Consider the following 23,164-nt stretch of genomic DNA (forward strand, 5'->3'; position numbering starts at 1 on the left):
GAGGAAGACGATTTAAATCTCTACCCCTCTTCCTGGGAGTACTCACATTGCGTTGGTTGTGCATTGGCATATGTGAGGAAGGAGTGGGGGATGACTGGGACTGATCACATTGAGAAGAGCGTGTGTCCATGTCTTGAGTTGTAATATCATCCAAAAATTGTTGTAGAAGAGTAGGATCATAAAAGTCTTTGGATTCGCCATTCCTGGTAATACGGAAGCATGCAGGGTCAAATAAGCCATACTTGATGTCCAACTGACGTAATTGAGGTCGCATTGAAAGGAATGTCTTCCGACGTTCATTCGTTTCTTTGGAAAAATCTGCAGCCATATGAATAGTATGTCCTTGGAAGAGAAAGGAACCTCGAGAGCGGGCCGTTGACAAATGTGGTCTAGTTTGTTCATGCCTAAGAAAACAAGCAATAAAAGGTCTCGGACACGCAGAAGGATCTGGGCGTGAAGGGCCAAGTCTGTGGGCGCGTTGAATTTCAAGAGGTGGAGCAAAAGAAATACCAGTTATTAGCGGAAGAGTATCATAGAGGAACCGTTTCATAACATTCCTCTCAATGTTCTCTGGAAATCCAAAGAAACAGACATTGTCTCTTCGACTGCGGTCTTCCAGATCAAAAATTTTACTATGAAGAAAGAGAAGATCTTGATCCGAAGTATGAACTGAATCCAAACGATTGTCCATGGCCAGTATTTTAGAATCCAGAGACTCGATTCTTGTATTAAAAGTGGTGAGATCTGCCCTAATCGATTTGGTTTCTTCAGCTAAGGATGTAATTGTTATGTCCAGTCCCTCCAATCAGCGATTGACCCCAGAAAGCTCTTGCAATATTCTCTGCATGGTGTCTGATAATGCCTGATCACCATGAGGCGGCGAAGCTTGAGAAACAGGTGATGGCGAAGACAAGGCCCCTTTCGTTGACAAATTAACAGGTTCTTTCATTACCTCAGTGAAAAGTGGTTACTTAGGTATTTTCCTACCATTCCTATGGTTAGACATGGTCACTTTCCGCTTCGCAGGTATTTTACAGAAGCGAATTGATGTGGTAGCTCCGTGTGAAGCAATGATGAGAGCAACTTCGTAATAAACGACAGGAGGAAGAAAAAGTATCGCAGTATGAAGCACAATGAAGTAAGGCTACGTGCATAACACTCAAGAAAGCTAAAATTACATGCTATACTGAGGATAAGAGTGCCTCATTAAATCAGCAAATATTTCTTTGTGTAACAAACAATCACATGAAAACTGTAATAGATCAAGTAAAGAAAGAACTGCAAAAAAAAGGAGGATTAACATCAATAACAAACATCATATAGCAGTAGGCCTGGTGATGTAATTCATAACGTACATATGAAAAATGCATGGTTAAAAAATAACAAGCTCAAAACGCAAGACGTCTCAATATATGAAAGAATGCAACCTCATATCTGACAAAATGGGTGAACACTTTAACCGTATGATAGGAAAACTGGCCCCCTCAAAGATACAGGCGTTATAGTAACAAAAATATTATGAGAAAATGATAACATACAGAGCAAAAATTAATTAGGGTAAGAAATAACAGGTGCCTGATAAAATGAAAATATTGGCGTGAGTCCTGCATAAAGAAGTAAACGCTGTCAGAGAGAGGCGCAAAATGAGCATGAGAACATACAAAGAATGAGGGATCACTCTCATGTGAAGTAATGGAAGCCAATCATTCCATGATAGAATATAGCAGGAGAACCATTGACACTAAAGAGTCATTTTCCCCTATAAGGTCATGCCATAAAGTATTAAGCTGAAGCCAGTGGAGCTGAAATAAATGTACAAATAGCACAGGAAGAATGGACTCCAAGAAGGCACAGCCAACAGTAAAGTTAATTGTTCTGCCCAAAAGTCATGAAGAGACAACACATGGCAAAACGTGTGAGGAAAAGTTAAATGACAGTCAGTAATGATATTCGCCTCTATTCAGAAAAAACCCCATACAAAGTTATCTAAAAGGCTGCGTCATATAGAGGGGCTCTGTGGAAGGGAGAAGTACTTTGTAATTCTATTTCCCTCTTTTCCTGTGTGGTAGTATTTCGCCTCTACTTTGACGAGTTTGTGTCTGCTATCCTGTCGTTTATGAAGAAAGAGCTGGCCCGTAAAAGAAAGAAGAACTCCTCTCCGCGGCCGCAGTAAAATTCGCTTCAAGACAGGCTCATGCGCAGTACCTGAGGAGGCGCGGCCTTGGAAGCATGGCCCTGAAGTGAAGAGAGGTGCGGCCCTGTAATGCGAGGAGGCGCTGCCTTAGGTGACGTGCGTTTCCGGAACGCAGCAGCAGAACAGGCAGTCACCTCACCGGCAAGCCACAGAGACCAGGAAGTGGACCGCCAGGACCGTCCGCATGCTCTCCAACGACAATGGAGCACGCAAAGGTAGGTCCGGCAGTCCACATGTAGGAGAGCAGCTCGTCAGGGTCCGTCCCACGACGGAGCTTAATCTTCAGGCGGCCATCTTCCTGTGTGGCCAAACCACGTCCCTAGAGAAGAGCTTTGTTGCGATCAGTGGGCTTCTTAAAAACCGCAGTCTCAATAATGATGCCAGAGCGTCTAAGCATGACATCCAGAAAAGCTATGCTGTGCGATTCAATTTGAGATGTGAATTGAATGCGAGGATTGATTTTCAGTTTGAGAATCTGTGTTTCAAGCAGACTGTGTGTTCCTTGCCAAATGATAAGCATATCATCTATAAAACGTCTGTATAAAAACAGATTCGCATTCCAAGTGAGTCTCAAATTTTAACATAAAGATATTCGCATAGCTGGGGGCTCCTGAAAAGTCCATTGAAGTGCCATTTGCTTGAAGAAAAAACTGTTTTTGCCAGTGAAAATAACTGTGAAACAGACAAAAGTGAAGAATTTGCAAAAGAAATACCTTGCTGGTTCTGATATCATCTTGTTTCAGTAAGGCCCATTCTATGGCTTCAATGCCTTCAGTGTGGGGTATGGAAGCGTACAAAGACACCACGTCTATAGGACACAACCAAATTTAGTCACTTTCAAGAAAATTTATCGTACGTAAGATGTTGAGTAAATGAGTGGTGTCTTGAAAATATGACGGACTGGCTTGTACAATGGGCTGAAGAAACCCAACCAAATAGTGCTCATGTAAAGATCCACAACCGGATACTATGGGCCTCCAAGGGGGATCCCTCAGGTTTTTGTGAATTTTAGGGAGCATGTATAAACCTGGTCTCCGCAGAAAACAAGTGAATAAATACTCTTTTGTTTTGGAATTAATCCACTTCATCTCCATGGCGTGTGTTAAAATGGAATCCAGCAATGTCAGAAAGGTGTTTGTGGGATCTTCAGATAGAGGTTAATATGTTGAGGAGTCCTGCAACATCAAACCAATCTTTTGGTCATATTGAGTACGATCCATTACTACCAGGGCCCCACCCCTATCTTCTCTGGTGTAGTGTAGCGATTTATTCAAGTGTAGAGATCTCAGTGCGAGATGTTCTCTAGTTGGTAAGTTAGTTTTCCCTGAGGTGACATTGGGAAGTCTAGCCAAATCTTGTTTAACTAATGACTTAAATGAGTCAATGGTTGTGTGCGATGTTTGAGGAATGAAAGTGCTCCTAGGTTTAAATTCCAGATATTCATCTTCTTGAGATGATACTGATTCATGAGTCGTAGTGGAAAAAAAGTATCTCAATCTTAACTTCCTGGTAAATTTATAGAGAGCAATTTGAGAATCTAAACTATTAGTTTGATAAGGGGGAACAATTGAACTTCCTTTCTTCAAAACAGACCACTTTTTCTCCGTACAATTTTTGGACGAAATATTTACCACTAGTGTTTCTTGCGGCGTGCATCCCCCCCTAGGTTTTTGCTGAATCGGTGGCCTCTAAGGGTTTTGTGGATTCGACCACTACCTGCGTTGGGGGTTGATTTGCTGCAGGGCTGATCTCTAAAAAAGAAACCTTGGTGGTGCTTGGGCCAGCAATGGTTGCATCACTAACAGGAGTTGTGGAAGGTACAAGAGGTCTAGATAATTGAGTATCAGTTACAGATACAAGACTCTCTTCTGATGAAGTGGTTCCTTGCTTTTGCCATCTTCTTTTCTGAGCATATACCTCGGCCCAGGAATAAACCTCATTAAGTTTATAATCAATTGTATCATGGCAAAATTTTCTAATCTTTCGCTCGCAAATTTCCTTGGCATAGGCATCATGTTTACAATTGATTTCATCAAGAGTAGTAGTCCAAGCTTCTGCTTCCATTCTACTTGACAAGTTAGATTGTCATTCTTTAATTTCTGCTTCAAGACCAACTAGAACTTGTGAAAGTTCTTCAACAATTAACAAAATTAAATCTAATGAACATTTGTTTAAAATCGCATACAACTTTTCCATGAACTTCTTATTCATTTTAAAAAGCATTGGATTAATGGAAAGACGTAGCCCCCTGGGTATGCGACTAGCCTCATGATATTGGACCAGAGTGGTAGCGTGCAGACGTTGATTATCCTCTCTGCACATAAAGTATTCTAGCTGTTGAATCTGTTGTTGAATAGAACCTGTGGTGGTATCAATTGTTCCTACTTCACGTATGAGCCCATAAATGTCAGCCGCCTCTGAGGCAGTGTAAACCTTGGTTTGGACTCTGTTTTCTGTCAAGTGCAAAATATCATCAGACGGCATTCTGACAACATTTAAATGCAAGGTGGTGTACTTTGGTAGCTGCTATGCAGAAAATTGAACATACAAGTGAGTAAACACAGCTAGTGTGCACTCTGGAAACTAATTCAATGTCTCAGCTTCAAAATTACTAATCTGGGATCTAATATTCATAAACAAAATCACATGTGCACCAGGTAAGGGGTTCTGCAAGCCACCTGATTCAAAATGAAAAGAAAATGCCATTTTCAGAACTGTGACATAATAACCGACTTTACAATTAGAGGATTTTAAATTACAGTTCTGTTGAGGGCAAATATGACATTTCTACCTGTTCCCAAGAAAAAGTTAGCACTTATAATTGTAATAAGGTAACCAAATGTAATCCTATGGGAGAGGTAGACCTCACAGTAGTGAAAAATAAAATTGGGAGTTTTCCTCTACCAGGGCATGTAAAAGTTAAAAGTACATGTCCAACATTTGAAGTATAATATACCCTATCCTATGGCCTGTTTATGTCTTATTTTAGGGGTGCCTTGTGTGTATTGAAATGGGGGGTGTATGCCTGGCAAAAGGTTTATTTTGCCAGGTCGAATTCACAGTATAAAACTGCACATAGGCTGCAATGAAAGGCCTGAGATGTGTTTTGAAGGGCTATATAAGTTGTTGGCACAAAAGGTGCTGCAGGCCTACTAATAGTATTTATTTTACTGGCCCTGGGTGCATGTAGTCCCACTTTACTAGGAACTTATTAAGTAAGTTAAATGTGCCAATTAGGTATAAGCCAATTTTACTATGTTTAAAGGAGTGAGCACAAGCCCTCTAGTACTGGTTAGCAGTTTACCTTGATCATGCGCTTTAAAGCCCTGACTATACCACAGATGGAGGACAGAACAGAAACTTATGCGTAGCTGCTCACTGTGTCTCCTCACCTTGAAAATTGGTTTCTTTCTTGCAATTTTGAAAGCTGGTTGCGTGAGTGAACTGCAGGCACTCTCTGTGTAACTGCCCTACTCAAGCTTTTCCTGGACACATTTGTGCTGACTCGGGCAGCCTTCTTACCAGGGCGGTATATAGTCAATGCGGAGTCACAGGACTCCTCCTTGTGGCGCAAGGGAGCAATTCTGCAAAATTCCACATCCAACAGTCTGGAGCTTGGGGGATGTTATAAGGTGAGGAATCTTCAGTTTGCTAGAGTATACACCAGAAATAGCGTTACCAAAGGTAGTAACTTGTTCTTTTCTACTGCTAAAACTCGTGTCACCCAACGAAATCTGTAGTCTTTGCAAGAAACTGTGTACATTGTGTGTCTAAAGAAGTTTGTTAGATAAATAACTTTTTTGTCTTTCCCCTAATCACCTATTATCCCCGTTAACCTAAAACTGTCCCCATAATTAAATATAACTTTGGAGGGAAAATATTTAGATTATTAATACACATCGTGCATCTAAACAAAGGAGGGAGGTTCTTTTGCCAACCCACATATCAATGGCTGTATAGTTTTTTCTACTGCAAAAATGCCTGCCTCAAAATTAAAATGTGAACACACATGGCGTTTCTAATGTTATTACGGGTGAAAAGAACCAGCAAATCAGGGCACTTAAACTGCAAGCAGTCGTGGTCCTTAAGAGTATGCAAAAATAATTCCCACCGCTTGCAGAATAAATGATCTCCTAGACTACTGTTAGAAACCCACTTCCTCAAAAGTGTAATGACTTCTAATAAAGAGAATTAATCTCTGGGATTTAAAGCGCAAAACATAATTTTTGGGGAGGTTGGAGTCGACCAGCAAGAGGATCATGCTAGAACACATGCCATGGTACTGGTGTGGGGTGGGTTCAAGGAACAACAGGAAGCCCTGTAGCTGGCCAGACTGAAGATGGCTTACCCGCAGGACGTGGGTAAGCAGTAAACAAGGGCAGGGAGGTGTGTGAGCCAGCGAGTGGGGAGGTGTGGTGGGAGACTGGTGAGCAGAGCTGGGAAGCGACTGGGGTTAGGGATCCTACGAGGATGGACTCATAGCAGCGGTCAATTTTGCCCGTACGGAAACTCTACGTTCACTAACTCTGCGCCTCCAAGGCCTCATGTAAAAAAAACACACAAGAAGGGACGTAGTCATTTTGTGAAAAAGCAAAACACCTTAAATACCGACTGAACTCCCACACCCCTCAAAGACCAGCTGTCATACACCACTGGAAGCACTTACATCCCCCTCACAGAGTACCAATCACACCATTCTAGAAGCACTCTTACACCCCTTACATATGAGCAGTCTTGCTGTGCTGACACCACTGCCACACCCTTCAGATTAACAGTCTCACACTACCAGATGCACTCACACACTGCTGGTAGACTAGAAGTCACGCATTACCAACAGCAAACACCACACCCATCGCTAAGTACCAGCCTGCCACTACTTCAAGCACACTACCCCCTCACACTAGCAGTGTCACATTATCAACAGCAATGAGCATCCCAAGATTGAAGCACTTCTGGAATCTCTCTCACATCTTGCGGAATATCAGTTACTCACTACTGGAAGCATTCTTACACTCCTCATCTACCAGCAGTCTTGCACAACCGACAGTGGTCCCTCACCACCATAGTGGCTGTTGCAGACTATGAGAACGACTCGCACTACTCCCAGACGAATAGTTACACACAACAGATGACACTAATACCACTCAGTGTGTATCAGTCTGGCACTGACCACATCCTCATACCCTCACACACTAGCAATTTCACACTCTCACCACTTACACTATGCACCGATAAGCAGTCGCACAGTAAGCACACTCAAAAGGTACCAGCAAATCCTACAGGTGTGGTTCATAATCGAAAGAGCCTCTTTGTTGATTTGGGGAGTTTGTGCACATGGTATTGTGGCTTGGTTAGGGGGTCGCGGGGGGCTGCAAGAATGATTCGAAGGGTTGATGAATCGAGGCATGAGTAAAAGGATGAGGGCAGGGGTGATGAGTGAGTGGGTGGACGAAGAAGTAAGTGCCTTTGTTATTAGCTGAACTTATTGGCTTTGCCACCGCTTGCTATTACAGTGCTTTTTAAGTGGATCTCTACTGTACATCTATTACCGGCCTGTGAACAACAGTTTGATTTTGTGAGTTTTGCAGAATCGTCAGAAAGGGCCACAAGAGAAACAGAGGCTTGAATTTACTCTAAACTGGGAATATATCCAGCTCTCCAATACCCCTGTTCGCTTGTAATTAGCGTCAAATTTGGTGGTTTAAGCAGTATAATTATTCAGTTGAGATGAAAATAGAAAGTGTTTACTTGGACAAAAATGAGGCCGTCATGACAAGCTTGTTGCACAGCAATGAGGGGAGATGAGCAGATGATGGTGACTCAGATACATGCTACAGCTGCAACACTAAATAATTTTAATATCGAAAAGGTTTTCAGTTATTTAACTGCAGCCTCTTTTCATTCTCAGAAATCGAGACGTTTGGTTACCTTAAGCATTAGTGCTTCTTTTATCAATGATTTGTTTCTGTGAGGAACTTTGTGTTAATTAATGTATTGTTCAATTGTGCTGCAGGTTTCTTTGGTAGCAATCTCCCAGATTATCAACGTTCAGAGATTATGATGTTTATCATGGGGAAAGTACCTGTTTTTGGATTCTCGTCTCACTCGTTGGACACCAACCAGCTTGGGTTTGTATCTTTATTCTCTTATTCAGCAAGTGCATTCGTTTATTTGTTGATTGCCGATCACATCTAGAAATATGTAGTGATGCGAAAATTAACGTTTTGAAAACTTATAACAACCGCTTTCTTTACATTCTTCAGATATACATGTTCTAACTTTTTTGCAGGCAAATCTATTGCACAGTGGTGGTAGATTATCTTCAATAGATAGATGCTTCAAAACTTGCTCTTTAAAATGCTGTTTGTTTCACTGTGTGTATCTAAGAATGCACATACTGCACACCCAATATATCCTGGCAGGTGAAAGGTATACATAAGACCAGCTACTGGGTGATTAAATAAAGGTAGCTAGGAACATAATTTAAACAAAGTATAGTCATCCTGCAGAACAATTGAGGTAAATCTGGAACAAGTTTAAGGACCATGCATAAACAAAACTGCAATAAGAGAAATAAAAATTACATAGAGGCATAATAAATCAAAAATGTGCTAAAAATACAATATAAACTGAATAAGGAGTAAAATGAGGCTAAACCCCAGCAGCGCGACAATGGTCAAGTAGGCAGTTCATGAAGCTTACGTCTTGTCCATATTAATGACATGTCCGTGCTGCTCCAATCACGGTAGAATTGAGGCAGACCACAATCTGAATTTAAATGTCTATGTAAGAGAACAAATGTAATGATTGAGTCGTACATGAGACCAATTGTCTAAATGCATAAGATTGGTGAAGATGTGCAATTGCAAAGCAGGTGAAAAAAAGTGTTTTCTTGCTGATCTTATTTCTACAATCTGTAAAATGCTTCTTCATTTCATGTAATGCAACCACTATACTCCTGTCTCGAGTGAATTCTATTCAATATGTATTTGATACTGTGCCAATAAGGCAAGACAAACATAAAAAGCCATCACATAATTAAAATTGCTGTCTCCCATACCCAGTTTTATCCTAATCATGTATTTCTCAGTAATGTATCCCCTAATCTTCACACATAATTAACATTGCTGTCTCCTATGACCAAAACTAATAGATCAAATATTCATTAGTAAAAACACTCTTGCTAAAACTACTGATCAATTAGAGGAACCCAATTTGGGGAATAAATACAATTTTTAAAAATTCAAACTTACTACAAATCCGTAAAATCTATTATAAAAAATCAATTATATTTTGACCCAATTTTCTAACTATCGGCATTATATAAAAGTACTAAATGTCACATATATAAAATATAATAACTAGCTGTAAAAAATATTTCTATTTTGATAATAATGTCTGGCCATGTGCAAAATATTAAAAGTGTAATGCATTTAAATAGCAAAATATCATCCCAAAACTCAGAATCTTAACACGAGGATTTCCCATAACCTATGTACTCCTTACAATGTCTAAGAACTTACCTATAACCTGGCATAATTGACCATCATTATAGTTAATAACGATTGTAGACTATCAATTTGGATAAATGCCGGATATTCATTTCTCATAATCTTGGTATTTAACTATCTCTTTCTCTTATCCTCAAATGTGGAACAGAAAAGTAGAAGGTTAAACCAAGGTCAAATCACTTAAAGAAGAGAAAGGATAGGTGTTTCCCATTGCATGAACATTTCCATTCTCCATGCTGAATTTGTATCCATTTAAAAAGAGTTGGCACTTGAACCAATCTGAGTTTCAACATCCATCTTTGTCTATTCCTAGATGTAAGTTTTTTTTAATACGGTTGTGGATTCCTCTAATCTGTATTTATCAGAAGTGCCAGCTGTGATCGGCCTTGGCAGTCCTTTCGATCACTTTTTTTTAACAACCTTTTAAACATATTTTTCCTTCCTATTCGTGTCTCGAATCATATCTCCTGGATCTTGCTTATATAAAGGAGAGGATTACCTAGTAGAAGCGCTGTTTCTGAGCAGTCATTAGTCCATTGTACTGTAACCGACTGTTACTTCATGATTTATTACTAGTCAGGCTAGATTTTACTGGTGTAGAACATCCTTATGTTATTAATATTACAAATATTGTGTTTTATCATTATGCGTATAGTAATACCTTTACAACGAAAAACTGGTGCTGTAACTAACACGTGTTTCACTTTCCAAATTTGAAGGCAATTATTTTATCGAGCTTAAACATGGACTTCAGCCTACATCTGGCAGATTGCACACACATTTATTGAACCTGTCTCTCTCAAAGCTTTTAAAGAAGATACTACATGGGGTGCCTAAAGTAAATTGTGTTTACCTTCTAAGTAAATTCATCCTTTTAAGAGATTGTAAATTTAAAGCAGAACAAAGAATTTGAAGTTCCAATTTTTCTTGCGGACCTGATGACCCCATGGGATCAGATGTGTGTAAATAAGTATGTATGATGCTGTACTGTGGTTACAATCATCCCCTGAGTGGTCACCATAAAAGTATTCTCCATCCAATAAGATAAAAGTGGTAGAACATAAGGTGGGGTATTAAGTTCAGGTGCCAAATCACTAAATACTTTACCTACGCACTTTTGTGCGAATGAGGTTCACACTCAAGGTCAAAAGAGTTTTTGATGCTTCACACACTCATACTCTGAGTCTCACTCTCACTCTCACTCTGGGTCATTCACAAGAAAACCAATCATTCACTTTATGAGCAAGCACGGGCATGCCTTTCTGAACCTACTCCTATTGTAGCGGTGCTTCACATGCTAATGTACAAGATAAGGTACAAGCTCTCCCAGACTACGTCTTTGCTAGTGAGAAGTGTTGGTACTCTCTCATTAACAATATTGCAACCCTGCTTAGAAGTGCCAGTACTCTCCCTTTCAAATTGAAGAAGAGCGGGTGTTCATTGTTTGACAGTGCCTGCCCACTTACCTCTCTGACTAGTAGTAAAATAACGACAGTTCTGGCGCATCATTCAGCTGCCCTGCCAAAGCTAAAGCTGGGATGTCACCTTGCATTAGTTAATCTGGTTTCGCCACATTTGTATAATTTTCCCCGAGCACAACAGACTCCGTTTTAAATAATGATGTATAAGCTATCTAGTAACTAAGGGCAACAGACTGGAAAATATTAAATCAAACTTGTGTATAAAAACTGCGTACAAGCAGTTTTAAGGAGCGTAACTATCGGCAAATAACTTTTCCCAGGCAGGCACATTAGTGCTGTGAAAGAAATATCTGCAAACCGGGTGCCTGTCTTCATAAATTCATTGCTAAAAGAAAAAAACAGCACGTTGAGAGCACTCTTTTCATGTTTATTGTGATTACAAATTCCAGCCCCACACTAAAATGTCAGGAGTCTTGAATCTATGGTAGATCGAGCCCGGTAAAATAAATGTCTCCTGTTCTTAAATGTCGAAGTTTGTTTGTGTGTTTTTAAAACGTTTCCCTAGCAGAAGATGAAAAAAAATTATACCGTGCTCACAGTCAAATTGAATTCCTCTTTTGAGCCGATGTACAGGAGCAAATTGGTTGCCCAAGACATGAGCCAAAACCTTCTAGAATATAAACATTAGCTGGAAGAGCCCGGCCAATTGCTGTTGAAGCCAAGACCCCCAATAAGGCAGTTTTCCGCAAAGCAAAATACAATACTTGACAAACATGGTCCCTGTCCTAAAAGCAATCACTGTGCATAAACGAAGCTTTTATGCCCAATAAAATACCGTCATTGCTCACAAGAGTGTGCATTGAGCCTAAAATGTTCAATAGCCAAATATACCTATGCAACTAGTAAACGCACCTTTAAACTTTAAGCCCCTCATTTGTAAACGTGTTCTTGCCACCTACAACTGGGTCAGCAGAACAGTGTCCAATCGATAGAGGAGAGGTAGTAAGCCAGGGATTACCTTTCGTAATATTTACGTTAGAGTTTATTCTAATAATCCGTGTTTAATAATGTTGCTCTGTCTGAGGGTTAAGCACAAAGTCCCAATTCTAGCAAGGTATCATTAGCAAAATAGGAACTAGATTATCATAGATTTCGGAAAACATTGTGGGGTTAAAATATGTTTTAGTCTTGCATATTTTACGAGTATAGATGTGTCTTAAAAATATTAAATATTAATTAAAAAGTGTAATTAACAAAAATCTAACTTTGGATAATGAAATGGGTATTGTCAGAGGAAATGCACATTTTGAGGAGAGATATTACGTGACTGCTGCTGGTAGTAGAGAAACAGTAGACTGATCTGTGTGTGGAAGCCCAACCTTTCTCCTATTGGCCTTACAAATTACCATCTGTTTGCAGACAAGGCTCTGCTAGTCATGACTGTTTCCATCTTCATTGTGGCACTGAAAACACCTATTTGGAATATTGTGGGGAGTGGGTTTGGTGGAGAGGAAAGTAGTGAGAGAGTTGGTGTAAATTTGTAGACAAATGGATAGCATCGGGTTTGGATGAATTAAACATGAATGAACAAATGGCTGCCTGTGAGGTGGTTTCAGTTTTCTTCAGGTGGATGATGGGTAAAAGTAGAAAATGAGAGGAAGATTTGAGGACCATCTATACAAGATTGATAAGAGAAACCAAAAGAGAAATAGTGCTGCCAAAGGAGGATGTGTAAAGGGAGATGGGCCACCAACTGAACCTTGTGAACGCCTACTGGTGTGCGGGTGGAAAGCATGGAAGCAGTCAGAGAGGTTTAAGACTACCACTATTAAAGCACCCTGTGAGTGTTTAAACTCCACTATTGTACTGTAGCAATCGAAGTGGTCTGTGACACCTTACAGCACTATGGCTGGAAAACCCTTGCCTTCTGGTCCTGTTTGACCACAGTGCAGATATTTACTCTTTCGAACATTTAGCCATATTAACACTTCCTAACCCAAACAAACTGACAACACCATCATGCAAAATGGGAAGTCCATCTGGGACGAATCGGGCCCATTTGGTCTTCGTGAGTTCCTCCTGATCCCATCCATGCCTCCTGTGCCAACCCCCAAGGATCCATGCTCTTGTTAGTGATATACAATCAGTATATGGAAGCCCTAGGTGTTGTGCCAGCCAAGAAGGATGCCAGAATATCAACTAGTTCACAGGTGACAATGTACTTAATTTGTAAAAAAAATGGAAGAAAAATGCAAAAACTTGTTCTAAGGGTGCTGCTGTCCATTTGCCTCAGTGGCAGAGCCACATCACCCAATGTTGCCAACCTCGGCTAAAATGGGCACTGTCCAAAGACAAATAGCAGTGAGCAGAACAAGCAAGCCTATCTTCCTTAAGGGGGTCAACGTGATACCTACCTAACCAGTCTTTCAAAGTCACATGGCTAACATATGACTGGCTCTGCTGCAGACTCAGCTGCCTTTCAGAGGCTTTAAATATAACAGATTTTACCACCCCCTCCTCTCCTGAACTTTCGGAGTGAAAAGATTGTAATAAGACACACACTGCAGAATCCTTCCAGCTTCTAGGACTAATTGGTGTCAGCATCTCACTGCTGCTTCCCCAGGTACCCCAATCTTTTGCTCACTCAAATGAACATGTGGCTTTTTATCCCATCCCTGTTTATTTGTAGGTCAGCCTCAACAATGAATGGAATTGTCTTTGTAAGAAATTGGGTTATTGGTTTGCAGGGGATGGAAGACCCACTCAGGCAACAACCACAATCCTTGTCAGGGTGAACCACAGAAGTCACTAAATTAACATGTGCTTTATACTCTGGTAGCTTGACCCAACAGCAGTCAGGCTTAACTTAGAGACAATGTGTAAAGTATTTATGCAGCACACGAACAGTAATAAAGTGAAAACATAACAATAAAAATCACAAGCCAATTTAGAAGCATTGAGTAAATGTTAATAAAATAAATGACACCAAAATGATTTACACAAGGTAGATTGGGCCCCTCATGGCCTACCTGGTGGACGAGGAGAAGTTGTCGTCTAGGAGCCACTGGACAAAGTCTCGGTGAAGTATTCGATGATGGCAGGAAAAAGCTCCAAGTGAGAAAAGATGGATATCCAGGCTGAGAAGGTCATCGGTGGAGTACTAGCCACCATAAAGACCGGTGAAGATTTGTACCTTTGAACTTAAACAACTATTGTGGAAGTCAAAAACCTGCAGCAGGAAGAAGGTGCAGACTGTAGCCAAAGTTGACTCCACAAGGCTAGATTCCATTGTTGAGAGGTCCAGTTGGAAAAGATTTGCGATGTGTAGAAGATTGCAGTAGGTGCTAGAGCTACAGCGAAGTCAGGACGACTGGCGAAGCACCTTGAGCAGATCAGCTGGCTGGAAGGCACCCGTCTTGTGCAGATTCTTGGAACAATTTGTGGTAAAAATGTTTCTAAGTCCCAAGTTTTAGGGTTAGGCAGGACAGCCCTTCTATCACCACTTCCAAGGGTCCAGGACTGGAACGGGGCTGCCACTTGAAGGGTTAGGACTCACTCCAGCAGAGGCAAAGTGCAGGGTTCACAGCCTCAGGAACTTGTTATGTCCCTGTAGTTCAGACAGAAGGCCAGCCAACTATCCCTTGGAGTCACTTCTAGTATTCCTGGGTTCAGTAAGATGGTCAATTTCTCCTTCAAGGAGTAAGGCAGGCCTTCAGGCAGCAGGGCACTCCTCGGTCGCTCCAGGTAGTCCTTCCGATTCTTCCACATGTCCAGGAGTGTACTAAGGAGTTGTTCTGAGGGTCCAGTATTTGTACCCTGTGCTAGCCATTCAAGGGGGGAGTCCCTGTGCTATCCACTTCTGGTTCTGGAAAGGTCCTTTCTTCCCCTGCCAATGCTCCAAGAAGTCTGGAGTGACATAAGTACTTGAGTCAAGCCCTTTGAGGTGCAAGTGGGACAGGGAACAGCTGTGCCCGCAGGCATCCTTGCTTGATTGCCCAGTGCAGCAAACACCTAATCTCCTTTTGCTTCCCTGTCTGGGAGGAATACAGAAAGAGCAACAGCAGAGCCATTCACAGTCATGTGACCAAGAACACTGGCAGAAGGCACAAATTGTTAGGAAAGGAAAATGCCAACTGTCTAAAAGTGTAATTTTAAGAATTGTGACTTAACTGACTTTAGCAGGAAAGAGGATTTTAAATTACAATTCATTTGAGTCTAAATATGACATTTCTACATGCACCCAATCAAAAGGTAGCATTGCTTAAAGATAATAGGGTAACCCAATTTTATGGGAGAGATAGGCCTGACATGTTTTGGAAAACAAATTTAGGTGTTTTTCACTACCAGGATATCTGCCACTTAAACATACATGACCTACTTGTAAATACAATGCACCCTGCCCTATGGGTCTTTAAGGCCTACCTTAGTGGTTATTTATATGTATTAAAAAGGAAGGTTTAGGCTTGGTAAGAGGTTTACTTTGCCAGGTTGAAATGGCAGTTTAAAACTGCACTTACGGGTTGCAGTGGCCGGCATGAGACAAAGTTTTCAGGTGCTACTTCAGCAGGTTACACAATGAGTGCTGCAGGCCCATTAGCAGCATTACATGTATAGGCCTTGGGTAACATTTAAAAGACACACAGATGATGGATGGAATGCAGAACAAATCAAAACATTCACCCCAGTCAATAGATATGGGTTACATCCTTCGTTCTTTTGCTCGCCATGCCACCCCATTTTAGACCCAGCCATAGGCAAATAAGTCTTGACCCTGTTCCTCATGGAAACAGGCCAGCCCGAACTGCCAAGCCTGTCCTCACTGGACTGGAAAAAAGCATCCTAGGACTCGTTTCAGGGTTTCACCCCTTATCAGTCAATCTAGCTTGAATCCAGTGGCACAGTCCGGGGCCCACGTCTGGGCATACCCAGCGCACTTAGGGCGAGAAAGCGAAAGACACACAGATGATGGACAGAATGCAAAACAAATCAAAACATTCACCCCCAGTCAACAGATCTGGGTTAAATGCATCGTTCTTTGCTCACCATGCCACCCCAGTTGAGACCTAGCCATATGCAAATCAGTCTTAAGTTTCAGCACTCCGTCCATCATCTCCTTGTGTTTGTTTTGTTTGGTATGCCCTGACGTGGGTCCCTTGATCACTTTGCCATTTGATTCAAATAGCCTAGCTAATTAGGGGTGTTACCCCATAACCAGTCCCAGGATGCTTGTTTCTGGTCCAGGTAGTACCTTACCTGGCAGTTCGGGCTGGACTGTTCCATGAGGCACAGGGTCAAGCCTGATTTGCATATGGTTGGGTCCAAACTTGGGTGGCGAAGTGAGCTAAAGAACGATGATGGATTCAACCCAGATCTGTGACTGGGGGTGAGTGTCTGAAAAGTTTCAGCAGTCCGTCCATCATCTCCTTGTGTTTTCTGGGTACCATGTAGTCACATATTTTAGGGACTAAGTAAATTAAATGTTCCAGTCGTGTGTAGGCCAATTTTACAATTTTTAAGCAAAAAGTGCAAGGACTTTAGCACTGATTAGCAGTCCTAATGTCAACATAATTTAATTAATAAAACTGGGTGGGTGATGGCAAAACGCTTTGGCGGGGTCAGGGGGAAGACCGTATGAAGGATGTCAGGTGTAACAGTATTTATTACATTAACCCAACTGTATGATGGGGACAGTACATTTGGGTGGGATGGTGGCTTTTGTATGGCTGGCAAAACAAAGATCGATTTTGTGAAATGTTGAAGGACCAAACCTATCTTATACTATACAAGTACTGAGCCATGGTACACCACCTGCTGCCTTGTGCCGTAAGAGTCGATTATGAATGAAAAAGTTATATTAAATAGAAAGTGCGCACATCATGGATAATGTGGATTAAAAACTTGTCTGACAGAGCAGAACACAAGGACTGACTTCCTTTTTGGTCACTCATGTACAGGCCTAAAAAAATCATAAAAATGTTTCTATACCTTTAGTTTGAGTAACTTGAATAATCTACTTGACCTCACTATAATGTGTTTGACCAATAAACTGGTATCAAATTGTGTGATCATAGGCAAATATTTTATTTTACAGAGTCACCTTCGTCTTCATTCTCACATATGAGTGCACCTGCCAATATGAGTTCTAATCATTCATAAACTTTATTCGACAATTAAGCCATAAAAGTGTTGCATAAAACATACATCAATTACAGGATAAAATTACAAACAAATTACATTTATATAAATATTTAAGAAATAATTAAACTCCGCAAGGCTAATGTCGAATGTACTATTCAAATAAAATATCAACTAAAATCATTTTTTTTTTAAATAAATATCAGATTTGCAGTATTTATAGGTTAGTTGTCACTGCTCGGGACTCAGTTAATCATGATAAAAACAGTCCGCCCATTATTTTAATAGATTTCGGATGATCAAAATAAAACTCTTCTCATCTTACTATAAAACCATTTTCGATCGAATTACCCAAGTCCATTTTAAGAATTTTGCCATAGCTATAGCAATTGGGGAACTGGGGTCTGCGCATAATATTCTTAATGCCTCTTCATGTCTGCGGGTACAATTAGTTGACAGACTGGTTTCACCCACTTTTTCCGAGGTGCTGCATACAGGGGACAAAAAAATAAGAGATAGCTTGTAGATTCTTGTAGGTCCCTGCACCTAGGGCATTTATCATCAGTTACCCCCACCCATTTTGCTGTAAATAACCTTTTAGTAAGGGTGCCTACCCTTAATTGGAAATAGAGCTTGCGGTCAAACGGTTTCACTATGGCGTCCCAGTACAATTCCAATTCTGGATAAGCCTTAAATTCAAGCAATCGTCCTCTAAGGTGAGAGGAAAGGCTTTTTGTACATGTTATTGAAATAACCATCTCCCAATATATGGACTTCATGGCTTTTTTTGATGGGAAAACTGCATTTGAGGTGTCATCCCACAATTCACTCATTCCCATTCTCACTAACAGGGATCTAATTGCCTTCAACCAGCTTATTTTGTGGAAGCAATCCTTTTCGATAATTTCCTTTAGACCCCAAGCGTAATGATGTAGTCCCTTGGTAGTCCATATTCTACGCCAATACAATAATGGTCGTAGAATAGCCAGATCTTGTACTGCTCTCCTACCAAGATCCCAGAGCAATGGTGTCAGAGGGGTGCTTTGCTGGACACTAGTAGCTTTGCGCAAAACTCGTTTTCCGCTAATGTCAGGCGTTTAAGATTTTCAAACCCCCATAGTAGTTCGGCACCATAAAGGGCCGAACATAGCACCTTCATCCCATAAATCTCAAGGAGTGGGCTCATAGGTTTCGTCAATGAAGTTTTGAACCTTTTCAGAAGAAGTCCTGACTGTTGCTGGTGCTTTAGTATAGTCAGATCTAGTTGACTATTCCAGCGCATGTCTCTCTGCAGGGTGACTCCCAGATAGGTAAAAGCGTCAACCTGCTCTAGTGGGCAGGTATTCATGTATATATACTTCCTCTAAAAGGTTTAAAAGACTTGGAAGGTTTATGTTCCTTAAGAGACATAAACTTTGTTTTGGCAGTGTTTATTTCTAGTCCGCGCAATAGGCAGAAGTCTGCGAAGCGCCGGAGGGCCCATTGGAGACCACTTGGTGTTTTTGAGATTATCAAGGTATCGTCCGCAAACATGAGGATGGGGACACGATTGCCAGCCATCACAGGGGCATCAGTGGGGATCAGGGAGAGATAGTCTGCCGCCCTGTTCACGAAGAGCAAGAACAGGGTGTAGGCGCCATGACGCAACCCTGCCGCACTCCCCGCTCAACGGGGAAGGCATCCGTAACCTCTCCCTGCCTTCCGCACCGAACCCGAGCGAAACTGTCCTCATGCAAACGAATGACCGAGGTCAACAACTCCGGGGCCATTCCCAGCTCCTCCAAGACACGCCAAAGTTTACAGCGCAGCACTAGGTCATTATGAAAGTAGGGTGTTGATCATTTGATCGATTATGGTTTTATAGTGGTTACGTTGTTCTAAATGGAATTCTAGACCCATCTACAGTCCGCTCTATCTATATTGCTGAAACGGGCTTCTCCATTGCCGCTAGAAACGACCCGGAACTACCCTAGTGCTAGTCCTTTTTCTATATCTGCAGTATTCCAACTCGGCTTTGGCGCGAGCACGTTGAGTTCACTCCTCCCGTCACGGAGAGCACTTTAGGAATATGAAACGCCGTTACTAGGTAAGAAACCAGTATGAATGCAACATTAATGAGCAGGCCCGCAATTACTTTGCACTGACAGTAACTTCCCTTATTACAGAAACCTTCGATGCGAGCGAACCGATTTAAATACGACGCATCTACCCGCCCCGATTAGGTATGTGATTGTTAACATTGGGTGCCGAATGACGGTGATGGTTAGTGATTTGGAAGAAACGATACGAGTAATACCTTCTTTTCGATTTCCGTAGGTCTGGGTTCCCAATTTTCATAATTCACTACGGTTCCTACTTATTAGACGCCATTTGTGATCTACCCTCAGGTATGATTTTTGATCCTCTGATAAATACCACATGAGAGGGGTATCTATTCATTGCAATATGTAATTGCGATTATTAGCGACAGTAGGTTTAAGTATTATATGTGTTCTGACCTGTTTTAAACAACTGGGTCCACAGTATGATACTTTTTGTTACGAGTACTAGTAGGGGTGGAGCCAACCGCAGATTAATACCATCTGAGAGGTGAACCTGTTTTAACCCTTTGCAATATAGTTTTGTGATCGTGATTCACAGTGTTTATAATTATCCTTACTCATCTACACAATTACGCCCTAAGAATGACATTCATACCCATAAGTACTGTTTAGGATGGAATTCGGTTTTTCTTGGTCCATTTAAGAGTGTGTTTTAAGAACGTTTGAAAGACAGACTAGCGATTATGTATCATTAACTGATTAAGAGATGCTACGTTTACAAATGTAATTTCATCTTCCTATTAAGGGGCATGATATAGCAGTTGTAGCATATTTTTTCATATTTTTTTAGATTTTGATGAATTACAAAGTGGATTTCTTCAACTGATTATCGTATGAAAATACTTCTACGTACCATGGTAATTTTTCAATTAATGATTCTACCGTTCGCCATGGTTCTGATACTATCGCAATTCCACTCAATTTATGTGGGGATTTTTACTTATGTTAAATTATTTACATTTTTACAGAAATTGTAGTGCACCCCGTTTACACCCTTGTCCTGATGAAGACCCCGATGTAAGGCCTCAAGTACGCCTTATGTTGTAGCGTGGGGTCGAAACGTCGACGGCTACCTCCTCTCTTCCTCAGTTGACACCGCCCGCATTCTTTGGATATTTTATATACCAGTGTCAATATAGACATTTTTGAGAAATAATGTGATATTTCATGAATCCTTTCTTTGGCTCAGGGACCTGAAGCCGATTTATTGTGTTTAAATTTCAAGAATTTGACATATTTATTTGTCACGACTATCTTCATTCTTCATCTATTCCTTTCTTCTTCACAGCATCACGCTACCTCACTTCTCTTCCTTTGGGGCACTGTTATCACAACTTATAATTTGTAGTATTTGCCCATTGTGATTAATTTACAGTGTGTCTATTGTTATGTTATCATTGCTTTAATTTAATGTGAATAATGTCTATGTAGTTCACAGGGACCCTCATTTTTTACGCCTGCGTGAATAGTGCGCAACGCGCCGCTGAGGCTGCCGGGGATTGTAGACCCGGGGCGGCGGCGGCGCTAGTGATGGCGTCTGGTAACTCCTGGCGGTGGTGGCGTCAAGGTAAGCCTCCCTGTGGCACTGACTCCTGGCGGTATCGGCAGGCTTCAGCATGCTCCCACGCTACACCGAGGGCTGTGGTGGCTAAATGCGCCTCCTGGCGCTGCTGCCTGCGTGAACAGTGCGCGCTGCGCCGCTGAGGCTACCGGGGATTGTAGTCCTGGGGCGGCTCAGCGCTAGTGATGGCGTCTCGTGACTCCTGGCGGTGGTGGCGTCAAGGTAAGCCTCCCCGTGGCACTGTGACTCCTGGCGGTATTGGCAGGCTTCAGTATGCTCCCCTCCAATATGAGTTCTGCATTTCTGTTGTACCAAACAAAAATATTTTGTTTGATTAAATAGACTAAACATTTGCTCCATGTCTGATAAGAATCTAGTCCACATATAGGGTACACATTATCTCTGACTTCCCTCTCAGTTTTACTAATTGAAGTGCCATCAGGGCAGGGGCAGTTGTGTGTCTCAGTTCATGTTTAAACACTCACTTTTAATAAATACATCACTAAAGCATGATTAGGTAGCGCACTGCCATTTACAGACAGTACATTTTGAGGATATGGGCAAACATCTTTCCACTCCCTTGCCGCTTCACTAATAAAACGACTTAGTGTATTAACAAAATTGGGTATCATAAACATATTTATCATTTGCACATTCCCAAGTAAAGTGTTCTGATTTGTTATTCATCCTAATAAAATCTATTTTTTAATCACAAAGAATGGGCTTTCACAACTGCTGAAATATATTTTGAAATGTTTGTACAGTTGACTTTTTTGCCATTTAAATGTGTGTTAGGAAAAAACTGATATCCTACAGCCTTTCATTTCACACTTCATTCAGCAGGTCAGACAGGTCACTTTACAAAATCCTAGAACTCTGTAGTCCGAGAAGGAAAAGTAATTATTATTATTATTTTTTTAAAATTTTATTGCAAGAAAGAAAAAGTTTGCAAACATACACAGCCGTTCGCCTACAACCCTGAGGCCGACGGCTCAATACAAAGAAGAATGTTACACAGCTGTAAGGCCAACATACCCATAGGGACAGGCAGAGTTTTATATCCATTACTGCCCACATAGCACGCACATATCCTATCAGTGCTGCACCAGATGCCAATAATAATAACAAGCATTTGCAATGCAATAGGTCTCGCAGCATTAAAGTTTGAGTTACTGGCATTGTAAATGACAATGCTTTGCATAATTTTTTTTTTATTTGCAATTGGTATATAACATTGTTTGTGAATGGTTAGCTGTTGCTTATGCTAACAGATTGGTCTGCTTGTCGAGATTTGTTTTTCATTATCCAACCTTTGTGTTTATTCTCTGTCTGAACAGAACACTGATTCCTTGGTCGTTGCAGCATAGGCGCAGAAGGAATGTCTGCTCTGATTGAGTGGGTTCCTTTGCTGGTATATCCAAGTCGTCTTTGGGGTTGTCGATTCCACACGCGTCTCTGTGCTCTAAAGGTTGCCTTCCTTTCAAGCCAAAGGGTCACTCTCTCTTTTTGGTATACCTATTCTATGTGTGTATTTGAAGACGGAGGCACAGCTCTTGCATCGGGTCATGCGAATCTGTGTGTAGAGCAGGGTACACTGTTGCTAAATATGTAGTGTCTTTCTGTGCATGTGAAACGCCAACTGCACAACCATTTCGGGTAAACAACAAATCTACGTTTCTCTTTAGCTACACTCAGGTGTACCAAAACTTTTGATATGCATCCAGTCTTTGTATCTGTGTGCACAAATGCACGTCAAATAAACGGGAGCGGGGATATAGACCACGGATTTCTCTCTTTGGGGGTCTACGTGTCTCTTCGTGTCACCAGAAGCTGAAGACGCTTAATTAAAACTCGGAATTTTCAGGAAACAACCTGAAGAAAAGTACTAACGCTCGTGAGACTTGTCGTGCCAGTAAAGACTGTGTATTGCATATACGGGGTGTCATCGGTATAAAAGGGTGGGGGGGGGGTGCAGCACAGCTGGACTCCTGGGTCCCTTTTGCCTGCTGCGCGCTTCAGTCACTTATCGCCGCCCTTGATATGGAATAATTAGAAAACTCCCTGGTGCCGGTTGTGCTTCTGTGGGATTCACCTGTGCCCTCCCCCCACCTCCACAGCTGCTGCGAGGAGTGGAATCGTGTCTGCGAGACGGAAACGAACGGGCGCGGGTAGTGTGTGACCCTGCTCCCCACTGAGGTGTGCAGGGAGGGTAGAATCTAAAGTGAGAGAGTCCGTTGCAC

General features: G+C 41.5%; 1 protein-coding gene across 5 annotated transcripts in view; it reads left to right on the forward strand.

Moving 5' to 3' along the window:
• Window positions 1-23,164, forward strand: part of EFR3A (EFR3 homolog A) — a 1,108,455-nt gene that overhangs the window by 729,966 nt on the left and 355,325 nt on the right. For all 5 annotated transcript variants that reach the window (XM_086966224.1, XM_086966228.1, XM_086966225.1 and 2 more), the window contains one exon: window positions 8,208-8,322. In XM_086966224.1, coding sequence (XP_086822350.1) covers window positions 8,208-8,322 — 115 coding nt within the window. The remainder of the gene's footprint in view (window positions 1-8,207; window positions 8,323-23,164) is intronic.

This window comes from Lissotriton vulgaris, chromosome 4_1 (assembly GCF_964263255.1).
Source record: "Lissotriton vulgaris chromosome 4_1, aLisVul1.2, whole genome shotgun sequence".
Taxonomy (NCBI): domain Eukaryota; kingdom Metazoa; phylum Chordata; class Amphibia; order Caudata; family Salamandridae; genus Lissotriton; species Lissotriton vulgaris.